Genomic DNA, 11,466 nt, shown 5'->3' with positions numbered 1-11,466 from the left:
ACGCATGGAATACAACTCATCTCAAGTTTACTTTAGTTAAATTTTGATGTCATGTCTTGTTTCAATTAATTTCGTTTGATAAGACTTATGTATTTGCACTTTTGGTATGGATAAAGCCAGACAGTTTCCCTTCAATCACATGCATTCGGCCGTTCGACTCCACAACGCAGGTGACAAGATCCTGCACACGAATCACTAGGCCAATCGGGAATTTACCATCCGGTCCACCTCATAAAACCTCGGGACGTTATCCGAAAAACTCTTGGTCCAAACCGAGCGGTGATAAAAGTTCTCAACGAACTGTCACTCTCGTAAACAAAACCCAGGGACATTATCTGAAAAACTCCTGGTCCAAACCGAGCGGTGATAAAAGTTCTCAACGAACTGTCACTCTCGTAAACAAAACCCAAAGACGTTATCCGAAAAACTCCTGGTCCAAACCGAGCGGTGATAAAAGTTCTCAACAAACTCTCACTCGTAAACAAAACCCAGGGACGTTATCCGAAAAACTCCTGGTCCAAACCGAGCGGTGATGAGCGTTCTCTGTGAACTCTCACTCTCGTCCTAAATCAAGCAGTGTTGGACATCCCCGAGGACTAACACTCTCGTCCACTAGGAAGTTCCAAAACGAACTCTTACACTAAAAAACCGAGAGGTGAGGAACGTTCTCCGTGAACTAAAAAGTTGATGCCGAAGAGCGAGAGGTAAATCCCTCTTGCCAGAAAGTTGAAGTCAAAGACCGAGCGATAAATCCGTCTCGAGGATATTGAAGACCGAGAGGTAAATCCCTCTCGGCCAAGAGGTAAAGCCCTCTCCCTAGGAAGTTCTCTAGGAACTCCTAGTGCAAAGTCGAACTGTAAAGCTTGTTCCCTAGGAAGAACTCCTAGGTCAAAGTCACAAAACCGAGAGGTAAAGTCCTTTCACTAAGAAGTTCTCCAGGAACTCCTGGGTCGAACATCAAGAGTTGAGGAACATTCATTCTCAACCGAGCGTCTTCAATAAAGTACTCTCGCACACTTGGTCATTCAACCTTATAAAATGGGTTAGTCTAATTATTTACATTCTTTTGACACTTCAAATTCGATCGTTATTTTTCTTCAAAAAAGAAAAACAAGTTCTAAAAAGAACTCTCATCATAAGCCGCTCGACCTATTGAAAAGTTCAAAAGAGAAGTTATAAAGTTCGTTTCGGCAGCAGCGAGCAACAACTAAAAACAGCCTCCCTCAAACTCATAAGTCCTATAGTTAACCACGGCTAAAGTCGAACGCTTAACTCGGACTTGGGGGGCATAATGTATCGTACCTAGTGGAGACCGAACAGTTAACATTTGGCACCGTTCGGGCCATCCACTCAAGACCGTTCGGTTCATCCGCTACGGTCAACCAGGTCAAAGATTGGGCCGCAATTGAGCCAGTGTTTAAGTTATTGGGCCGATAGTCCAGTAGATGATAAAATAATCAAGAATATTTAATTAAAGATATTGATAAGCAGGTTATAAACAACCAACTAGATTTTTAGGTAATTTGTTTATATCTTATTCTGTTTATATTTTATTGGGCTTATGTCAGCTTAAGGTCCATAAGACAACTTATAAATAGAGAGCTAGGGTCACAAGCCAAGTACGTTCAACTCATACTTCATGACCAGTTGAAAAACTATTATTTTCATGCTTAAAATTGATACTCAAAGCAACCTTTAACACTTAGAAACTAGCTTGAAATCATGCTTTTGGTCATATTTTTAGAAATAAGAGAGCTGGACAGATTTATGCTTGATTTCAGTGTTTTATGCAGGTTTTAAGGTGAATTTGGTGAAAGAAGTGAAGAAGGATAGAGATGGAATCAGAAAAGACATCAAAAAGTGCAAAAGGAGAAGTCACAACTACCGCTCAGCGGCAGTTTACCGTTGAGCGGCACTCAGAAACTCACGTTGGATCCGCTGAGGGGTGAAAAGACCGCTGAGGGGAGGAAAACAACTCACGCACTTACCGCTGAGCGACACTATTTTGGGCTTGGGCCTAATTTTCTGTAATTTTACGAATAGTATATAAGCTTTAGGTGTTCCTAGGGTTTGTATTTTTGGCTGGGACAAAGCAAACACTCTCTTTTCCACCCCTTGAAGGAAGATCTTAGATGCTTAGGCTACCTCTTCACCTTTCTAGGGTTTTATCTTTCATTCTTTCATTATTGTTCATCTAGTTTCACCATGAATATGGTGAACTAAACCTTGTATTGTTGTTGGGGAATCAATGTAGTCTTGTGAAACTCTCATATATGGAATTTGTTTTAACATCTTACTTTAAGACTTATGCTTTCTTTCATCATTAGTTAGGGTTTTCCTCTTTGCTTAATGCTTGCTTTGTTTAACTCATTCATTGCCATGATTATTGATTTTGTCGATATGGGAACGTACGGGGAAATCTAGATCCGGAGAATTTCTCCCAATAGCATATTGGTTGCCTTTAAGCTTCTGCACTTAAGAATTAATTACTAGGAATGCTAGGAATTGTATGAACTCGTAATTAAGGATATGCCTTCTTGCAAGGTGATTTAGAGAGTGGCATTAGCATTGATGAAAAAAATGATGAATTCCTAAAGTATATGAGAGTGGATAAGATGAAATTGATAACCCCAACAACATACTCATCTATATAATTCATTACGTGTTTGTTTTGCTCTTTTTGCCATTGATCAAATTCATGCATACATGTTTAATTATTGTCTTTTGCATTAAAAACCTACAATCAATCGTTCACAAGTCTTAAATAATCAATAAATCAGATAACTAACTAGGCCGTGAGTCCTTTGGGAAAACGATACTTGATCTTACCTAATTTTATTACTTGATGCGATTCGGTCACACTTGCCGAGGGTTAAACAAGTTTGTGGCACCGTTTTTCGATGTTCATAAATTTTTCATCACCAGGGTCACAAGCCAGGTACGTTCAACTCATACTTCATGACCCTGAACATTCAATAGTGATAACCCTTCACTAAATACTCAACTAAGAACCAAGGTTCTTCAAATTCATGCCTAACTTGAGCGTCAAAGTATCTTTTGCAAGTACCTCCCTCGGGAGCACGAAGGCAACCCATCGGCCAAGACTAACGTAACCGAACGACTCAAACAAAAGAAAGACAGGCAGCTCAAGCGATCCCAACTTTCAGAAAGAAGACGCGTCAGAACATGTTAGTTTCTCGGTTTCGAAAATCCCTACCGAAACGGTTAGAATGTTAAAATAAAGCTAAAATAACTTGTTTTCAACCTTATTTTCACTCCTCTCTTTTGTATCTTTAAGTGATTTACTACATGGACCATCGACTGCCCCCACAGATCACCACCAGGAAGGTCACCCATCCCAAAATTACTCCAGGCTAAGCACGCTTAACCATGGAGTTCTTATGGGCTAGGCTACCGAAAAGAAAATGCATTTGGTGATATGAGTAGCCAAATCAATCCCTTTAAGCTATCCTTCAACTGTATAGTCCCATACCTACACAGTCTCCAGATCCCTCTCATTCCGGTGTATGTTCGATTCGTCCATGTACCCCTTCCACTCGAAGCATGCCAGGAGTCGCTCCTTGTCTGTGCCCCCTACACCATGCCTCTTGCACCGGCGACACTCCCCGCCCTCGTCTCAGTGCCTGGGTGTCACATGCCCACCAGCTTCCGTCTGGTTCGTCCTCGAACCACACCGTACTGGGAGAGGCTAGGCTCTGATACCATCTGTAAGTATTGACACCAATGTTATAATTAACAAATACCCCTTATTTCAATAATTATTTAACTTATATAAATTGAGATATCATGCGCTAAAAAACTAAAGATAGAGTTTTTCCATACCATAATGTATAGTTTTGTGTCATGGATTATAATGAACTTATCAAGACTTATTATTTTTAAATTCACTAAGTCAATTTGAAATCGATATCATTTGTCAAATATTCTTTAAATAGATTAATGTGTAATTTATATGATTATTGTATGTTTTTAAATTTATTAAAATTAAATTATTTATAAATTGTTAATGAAAGTCGTTAAATTATGTATCATTTATCTTATATAAGAAATATATATATATATATATTATTTTGAAATACTAAATTCTTTATAAAAACTTTTTTTCTTATGTTAGAGTAAGGCAGAAAATTTTGTAAGGATATTACAGGGACAAATCTTTTTTATGCAATTAAGGAAGCTTTAAGAGTTCTTTTATTTAGATATACTTATTGTTTTTTTCTTATACGTTGATATCTACATTATAATATTTTAATATAAGAGATAAAATTCATAAGAATAATTATCTTTATTAAATCCAGTAAAAAATGTAAAAACACATACATAATATATATAATTTCTTGAAGAATTTTATAACTTTAAAATTTTGAACAAAAGCTTTTTAATTATTCAAGTTGTCATCAAACTTTGAAAAGTATTGTTATTAAGAATATGTGTCAAGATAAATTTAAGACAGAGTCTTATAAAATGCTTTTATTAGTCTATGTTAATATCAGGTAAAATTTGAGTCTTAAAAGAATAGAAATATATACTTTGAACTTAAAAACATATAATTTTACCCAAAATAAAGTAAAACATTATAAAGAGAATATGTTTTGGAAAACTTTTACCTACTATTACTCTTGTCATAGATATAACTTTAAACTAAATTCTTAATCTTATTTTTATTATTCCCATAATTAATAATACTTGTATGATTATAAGAAGTTAATCCCTCAATTTTTATAGCCATACTTGTAAAGTCCTTATACTAAAAAATCACTTATATAAAAAGTAAAATTCTTTGTCAAAAGAAGGAATTTATTTAGTCTCCTCTCACCCTTAGCATGAGCTTCACTGCAACCCCGATCTTTCACACGCAAAGACTCCTTCTGTCTACCATTCTTTGATTCTCCAAAGTACTTCAAATTTTTGCATCATCTCAAGACTCTCTTCGCCGAAAACGGTATCAAGATAGCTTTTTTTTTTTGTTTTTTTGTTTTCCTTTTACCCTCTTTCATTTCTCACTAGAGCTCAATTTGCTACCTCGTGTACTGTTATTGCAAATTTTGCATAGATGCGATTTTGGCTGCTTATGCTATGTATACTCTCTACCTTTTGAACTTCCGATCTATCACAATGGTAAAGATTCCCTTTTGACGAGATTTGAGATGTGGGTCTTGAATTGAAGATCCTGTTGTCTCTGTATATACTAAAATTTGTGTAAATATGCGTGCTTTTTCCTCACCCCACTAACTTTTTTTTCCCTTTTTTGCTTGCCAATGTTTGAAGGAGAATTATTTGAGCAGAAATATAGAATTTTGCATGCACCACTTTGGTGGCATTTGGATAATTTTGCTGATGCAGACGTGTGACCTTTGTGTTTCAAATGCTATGTAGCCAGATGTTTGATGGCTGGGTGTGTGCTTTTCTTTTGGTGCTTTCTTGGTCTGTGGAGGTAATTGATGCAAGTGCTGGTGATGCTGATCCCCGCTACAGGTTCAGCACTTGTTGCCTTTTGCTCCTTTTTCAGTTTTTCATTGTATCCAAATATTCGAAGTTACTATTTGCTCCATGAGTTAAGTAGAATTTTGTTGGATTTCTCCAACCTATTTTTGTTTCTTGTTTGGTTTGGATATCAGGGTTTGTGTAACACAATGTCAGCAAACTGGATGTGTTGGCCAAAGATGCTTTCCAAATTGTAAATTTTCTTCAGATGGAGAACTTTTTGATCGTCCGTGGTACATGCAGCAAGGACCACTCTATATACAATGGAAAAAATGGGATTGTCAATGTGATTGTCGGTACTACTGCATGGTTGATAGAGAGAAAGAGAGGGAGTCACAAAACCTTGGCCCTGTCAAATATCATGGCAAATGGCCATTCAGGCGTTTATATGGGATGCAGGTATGTTGGCAAAGAAGCCATACTTAAGTTTTCATTTGTGTTGGTATCCAATCATTTTAAATTCCTTTGTTTGATAACTGCCATGTATCCTTTCAACCAGGAGCCTGCTTCTGTGGCTTTTTCTGCTCTAAATCTTGCAATGCATTTTCATGGTTGGGTCTCCTTTTTCATTCTTATATACTATAAATTGCCTCTAAAAGATGGAAAGAAGGCGTATTATGAGTATGCTGGTCTGTGGCATGTGTATGGGTTCTTATCACTAAACTCCTGGTTCTGGAGTGGAGTTTTCCACAGTCGGTAAGTTATGCACATATTTTAATTATTTTGAACTGAATCTATATATCTCTGTGTTTAATAATGTCATTCTCATTTGGTTAATTTGACCATAAATAAATAGTGATTGATTTTAGGTGGTGTTAATCAGCCTGTATATTGTGGTTTTTGCTAGTGAAGATTGAATCAAAATATATACGAATGAAATATAAATGCAGAAAAAAGTTTCTTAATTTGTAATGCTACCCATTTGTAAGCTATCTTGCTATTTCACCATAAATAGTAATTAGTTTTAGGTGGTGTCAATCAGTCTGTATTATTTTTTTTTCTAGTGAAGTTCTACTTCTTAGCTCTTATGTTGAAGTCTGAATCAGCTGGCAAAAGATATGACTCAAATTGAATCGCTGTGTATGTATGCATATGAAATGTTAATGCAGAAACAGTTCCTTAATTTTATTCTTGGTTTAAGAATATTTCTATTAATACTACCCATTTGGAAGATTCATTCTTTGAAGGCTTTCTTCATTGAAAAATTAAAAGCCTCACGTAAAATTCATTTTTTGATTACATATAAGCGGTTTAAAGTTACTATGTTGTTCTTAATTATGTTGATGTTCCAAGAAATTTCCTCAGTCTTGGTTTAAAATCCCACTTTAACATTGAGAAAGAAACAAAACATGTCCATTAATTGTTGAATGTAGCTATTTATGTATCCTAAAATTTCCCTTTCATCCTAAGTTCCGTTTTCTTTTCTTCTTTTCCTCTCTTTTAAGCTTAAATTTAAATTGTTTGTGTTGTTTTGTACTGCAGAGATGTTGATCTAACTGAGAAACTAGACTACTCATCTGCAGTGGTTCTACTTGGATACTCCCTCATTTTAGCCATCTTACGAACCTTCAGTGTTCGGGATGAGGCTACCAGAGTTATGGTTGCTGCTCCATTAATTGCTTTTGTGACCACCCACGTAATGTACATCAACTTCTATTTACTAGATTACGGTATGTCCTGCCATGTAATCTTGATATTGTTATTGTCCAGTGTGAAGTTGAATGCAAGATCAATTTCTTATTGATCTCCTCAAAATCACTTATCTGGTGATGTCTATTAATTATGGATGTCATTCATCTTTGTGCCTTCTGCTTCCATCACAAGATTTTTGACAGCATTCTTAGCTAATCATTTTTCATTCCAGTTCCAACCAATTCTTTGAACTTAAGCATATGAGACTGACTTTTGAGGGGGGTGCCAAGATTGAATTTGGCTTGAACAACTACCATCTTTAACAAAATTGAAGTTATGATTTTACTGCAAGTTTTCCAATACAAGAGGTCTTATGTGCACATGAGAGAGACATAAGTTTTGACTTGCATTTTTTCTTCATTATGTCTGTAATTTCTCGTTTTCTCTTATGCGATTTTGATAACATTGTCAACCTAACTGTAGGATGGAATATGGTAGTTTGCATAGTAATGGCTGTGGGACAACTTTCCATGTGGGCAGTTTGGGCTGGTTTTAGTAAGCATCCTTCGCGTTGGAAGCTATGGTTTGTTGTTTTTTCTGGTGGCCTTGCAATGCTTTTAGAAATCTATGATTTCCCTCCATATCTTGGACTTTTTGATGCACATGCTATTTGGCACGCCACTACTATTCCTCTAACCTACATTTGGTGGAGTTTCATCAGAGATGATGCTGTGTTTCGAACCTCTAATCTTGTTAAGAAGGCCAAGTAACTTCCTTTTCTGCTCACTCAATGCTTTGAAGATCACTCTTCTACTCACAGCCAAGGCTGTGTTTGATGTTGTACTTGTGGGTGCTCATTTCATTTGCTACCATTAGTATAGATTTAGTTGCGGAGTTTTGCCTTTACATTTTGTTGAAAGATGAACTTGACATTCTTGATTATCACTTCAAGACTGAAAGATCATTTCAGGATTTTGGCATATTTATATTTAGATTACTTAAACGTGTACAAATTCTTACTTTTATTGGTCGAGTGATTCAATTTTGAAGGATTCTTAGGTAGGTTTGCATGTGTACTATGGACAGAACGAAATGGAACTGTTATATCAGTTCTCTTTTATTCCATGCTATTTAGTTGCATCAAAATGTGCCATGTTTTTAAAAATCACATATTCTAATATGTTCTGTTTTTTAAATTAATCAAATGTAGAGAACTAAACTAATTTCATTGTCTTAATAAGTTTGTATTTCTAATTCAATCTCACAAAATTGACTTGTAATGTGAAAGTTACATCACTTATATATTATAATTCAAATTTATTCTTATTTGATGTGAGATCTTTAACACACCTTTGCATGTTGAGAATTAACATCTTGAATGTGAAATAAAATATTTATGGGTTACAAGAGTCCGATAATGGTATCATAATAGTTTTGAAGAATTGTAGTAGGACAAACTATAAATAACTATATACCATCTTAGTGTTGGAAATCCAAGTGAGTTTAACTCTGACATTAAGTAGAGATGAGAAAGTTGAATATCATTTAAACAAGAAAACTCATAAATTTATTGTTTTAAGGTTTTAGGTTCAAGGTAGTGTCTATCCTTTATTTGTGTTGGATTCATGTCTTGTTGTTTCTCTATGATGAATCATTCCTCAAAAGAATTATAAGTAGTATCAAAGTTGAAGGTTTGTTTTGGTGACCAGATCAAATGAATTTATGTATCGAAAGTTTTTCTACAAGACAGTTGTTGCAAATGTATCTCATTAAGATCAACGGTAGTACAAACAAAGGAGTACTTGTGATTTGATAAAGAAAAAAGTATCATTGGGAAGTCCAAATGAGTTTAATTTCTAGGTTGAGTAGAGATGAAAAAGTTGACATCAAATAAGAAAAAAGGACTGATAAAATACGTTTTGAATTAGAGGTGGGATTAATATCTTATGTGGATTAGACTTATCTCATTGGTATTATTTTTTCTTGTGAGTCATCTTTCAAAATTAATAAGTGAATTTATGTATAATTTAATTGTACAAAATTTATTTGTAAAATGAAAATTATAATTTCATTAATATATTATAATTGAGTCTTACTCCTGTTTTATAGAAGATTTGCGATTCATTATATTATGATATGTCAACTACACGGTAAGTTTTGTCGTTTCAAAATTGTAACTAAGTTTACAGCGTTTGGATATTTTTAAAGTGATTTTTGGTTACAATATGTGTTGATTTTACAACTACAACATAATAGTAATAACAAGATGTCAAAGAATATATGAAAAATATATATATGCTATTGGCTTGTTAACATTTTTCTGTAATTAATATTAGGCAGAATAGAAGAAAGAAAGTATTTAAGTTGTGTGTGAAAAGGAGATGAAAGTCTATTGAAGACTTTTGGTTAATCTAGTTTCTTCAATTATAACTTTCCCGTAATATTATATGTTTGGTGAATTAAGTGAATTAGTTCATAATTGTGACTATACATATTAAAACGGTATGTTAATATCATGTTAATGTATTATAAAGGAGTTTTAAAAATTAGTTATAATATCTCCTCTTTCTAATTTTTCTCATTTCCCTGCTTTCATTTCAACGTTCCCTCTCGTCTCGTTCCTGTCTTCCGTGTCTCTAAACCTGTGAACGCTCCTATTATCACGTTCCCCTCTCGTTCTCTCTCGTTCTCTCTCGTTCCCTCTCATCTCTAATTTCTCGGCACTCCTCCCTCCAAACACTCCGGGAACACTCGCCCGTGCTTTCACCAGCTCCAGTGCACCACTTCTGTTTTTTTGAGTTTTCGCATTTCCAAAACCCTAATCACGAATTCACATTGAAACCACATTGGGGTGGTGAAGAGGTCAATGTTCGGTGGCGGAGGGGAGGAGGCGTTGGCGGCGCGGCTTGGCATGGTGACGCCGTCGCTGATGAACCCCGCAACGTCGTTGGTGATATCCGGGGAGGTGTCAGCGGCGGTGAGGGAGGAGAGGGGACCCGCGCAGCCGCAGTAGAGTCAGCAGGAGACGCGGGAGTTCATAGCGATACGGGCGGAGATGGAGAGGGACTTCACTGCGTCCAAGCGGAACAAGACGCTCTGGGAAGTGGTGAGTTCGAAGATGAGGGAGAGAGGGTTCAGGAGGAGCCCCGAACAGTACAAATGCAAGTGGAAGAACCTCGTTAATCGCTATAGGAAGATCATTTTATTCACCCGATCTTGGAAGAAGACAACCTTTAGGTGAGGGATTGGAGAGCTGGCGTGGTTTCTACCAGAGTATTCGTCCAACTCAGATGGGGTTGTCACTGAATATTGGTAAGTAACACCAAAATTTGGATCCATCTTTCTTTAATCCTTTATTCATTTTTATTAAACCCGTTAAATCAAATAAATTTTATAATCTAAATAGTTCCTTTGGATATGCAGATATGTCCTCCACTGCTTTTATTGAGCCACTGCCAGTTATAGATTTTGTTACCCAATTGCTGAAATGTTTCTGCTCGACCTGTGTCTGATGCTGATCGAGTGAAGGTTAGATCTTGTAGTGTCCTTTTTGATATTGCCATCTATGATGAAGATTATCTTTTGGTTTGATTAAACTACCTACTATTTGTTTAACACGATAGTAATGCACCACAGCCATACAGAAATAAAGAGAACATGAGCAGCAGAGTGTTGGAAGCTTCAAAGCAAAGTGACAAAGGGAAGAGAAAATCTGGACTTCCAGAGGCCCCAACTAATCTGTTTGATGATAGCAAATGAGGCTTATCAACATGCTTCACTTTTCAGTTTCCTGGGGGTTCTGATCTCTTTCTCATTGTATTCTCTTTTGTTTTAATCAGCTCAATCATGTTTGCAACAACTTTCATTGTGTGGAAAGTTGGTGCAATCCATTTCAATCAGTACTGAGATGTCCTCTTTAAGAATTCAACATAAATGTAGTTTAGAAAAGCTTCAGCTGCTTCAAACTTCATCAACTCATGCTGTTTCTTAATCATCAGTTTTTCATTTCTTAGGTGCTCAGATCTTTTTCTCAAGTTAATTGTTTTATAAGCTGGGAAACATTTAATTCAGGGTGGACGTAGAAAACAATATATAATACTCAACATTATACCTGCCATTTTATCATTTTCTTGGTATTTTTTATTAATTTTGTTCTTTCTTTTCAATTCTCATAGTATAGTATTGTTGCATTGAAAGATACAAAGTGGCCTGCTTTTACTTTTTTTTTTTTGTTTTATCAAAAAAACATATCAGTAATTAATTTATGCAATACAATAAAGTATTGTTGCACAAAATAGTCATTATCGACAAAATGTTTATTGTCATATA

The 11,466-nt window shown here is 35.6% G+C and overlaps 1 protein-coding gene and 1 long non-coding RNA gene across 4 annotated transcripts; both read left to right on the top strand.

Annotated features, from left to right (window-relative positions):
- The first annotated feature begins 4,803 nt into the window (after positions 1–4,803).
- Positions 4,804–8,140, top strand: LOC108319538 (uncharacterized). 3 transcript variants are annotated; one of them, XM_017550701.2, is made up of 6 exons: positions 4,804–4,963; positions 5,398–5,496; positions 5,640–5,904; positions 6,005–6,201; positions 6,988–7,175; positions 7,621–8,140. In XM_017550701.2, the coding sequence occupies exons 2-6, from the start codon at positions 5,402–5,404 to the stop codon at positions 7,905–7,907; spliced, it is 1,032 nt and encodes a 343-aa protein (XP_017406190.1). In that variant the 5' UTR covers positions 4,804–4,963; positions 5,398–5,401; the 3' UTR covers positions 7,908–8,140. The 3 variants fall into 3 exon arrangements, with proteins under 3 accessions (XP_017406190.1, XP_052734334.1, XP_017406191.1); XM_052878374.1 differs by having other exon boundaries at positions 4,809–4,963; positions 5,290–5,496; XM_017550702.2 differs by having other exon boundaries at positions 4,810–4,963; positions 5,402–5,496.
- A 1,569-nt stretch (positions 8,141–9,709) lies between these two features.
- LOC108319556 (uncharacterized) lies at positions 9,710–11,157 on the top strand. The gene is made up of 3 exons (XR_001831302.2): positions 9,710–10,449; positions 10,561–10,665; positions 10,774–11,157. It is a non-coding gene; the product is annotated as an uncharacterized LOC108319556 (long non-coding RNA).
- Positions 11,158–11,466: the final 309 nt, after the last annotated feature.

Source organism: Vigna angularis, chromosome 5 (genome assembly GCF_016808095.1).
Source record: "Vigna angularis cultivar LongXiaoDou No.4 chromosome 5, ASM1680809v1, whole genome shotgun sequence".
Lineage (NCBI taxonomy): Eukaryota > Viridiplantae > Streptophyta > Magnoliopsida > Fabales > Fabaceae > Vigna > Vigna angularis.
Note: the sequence above shows the minus strand (reverse complement) of the source record. Positions and strands in the feature narration are given on the sequence as shown.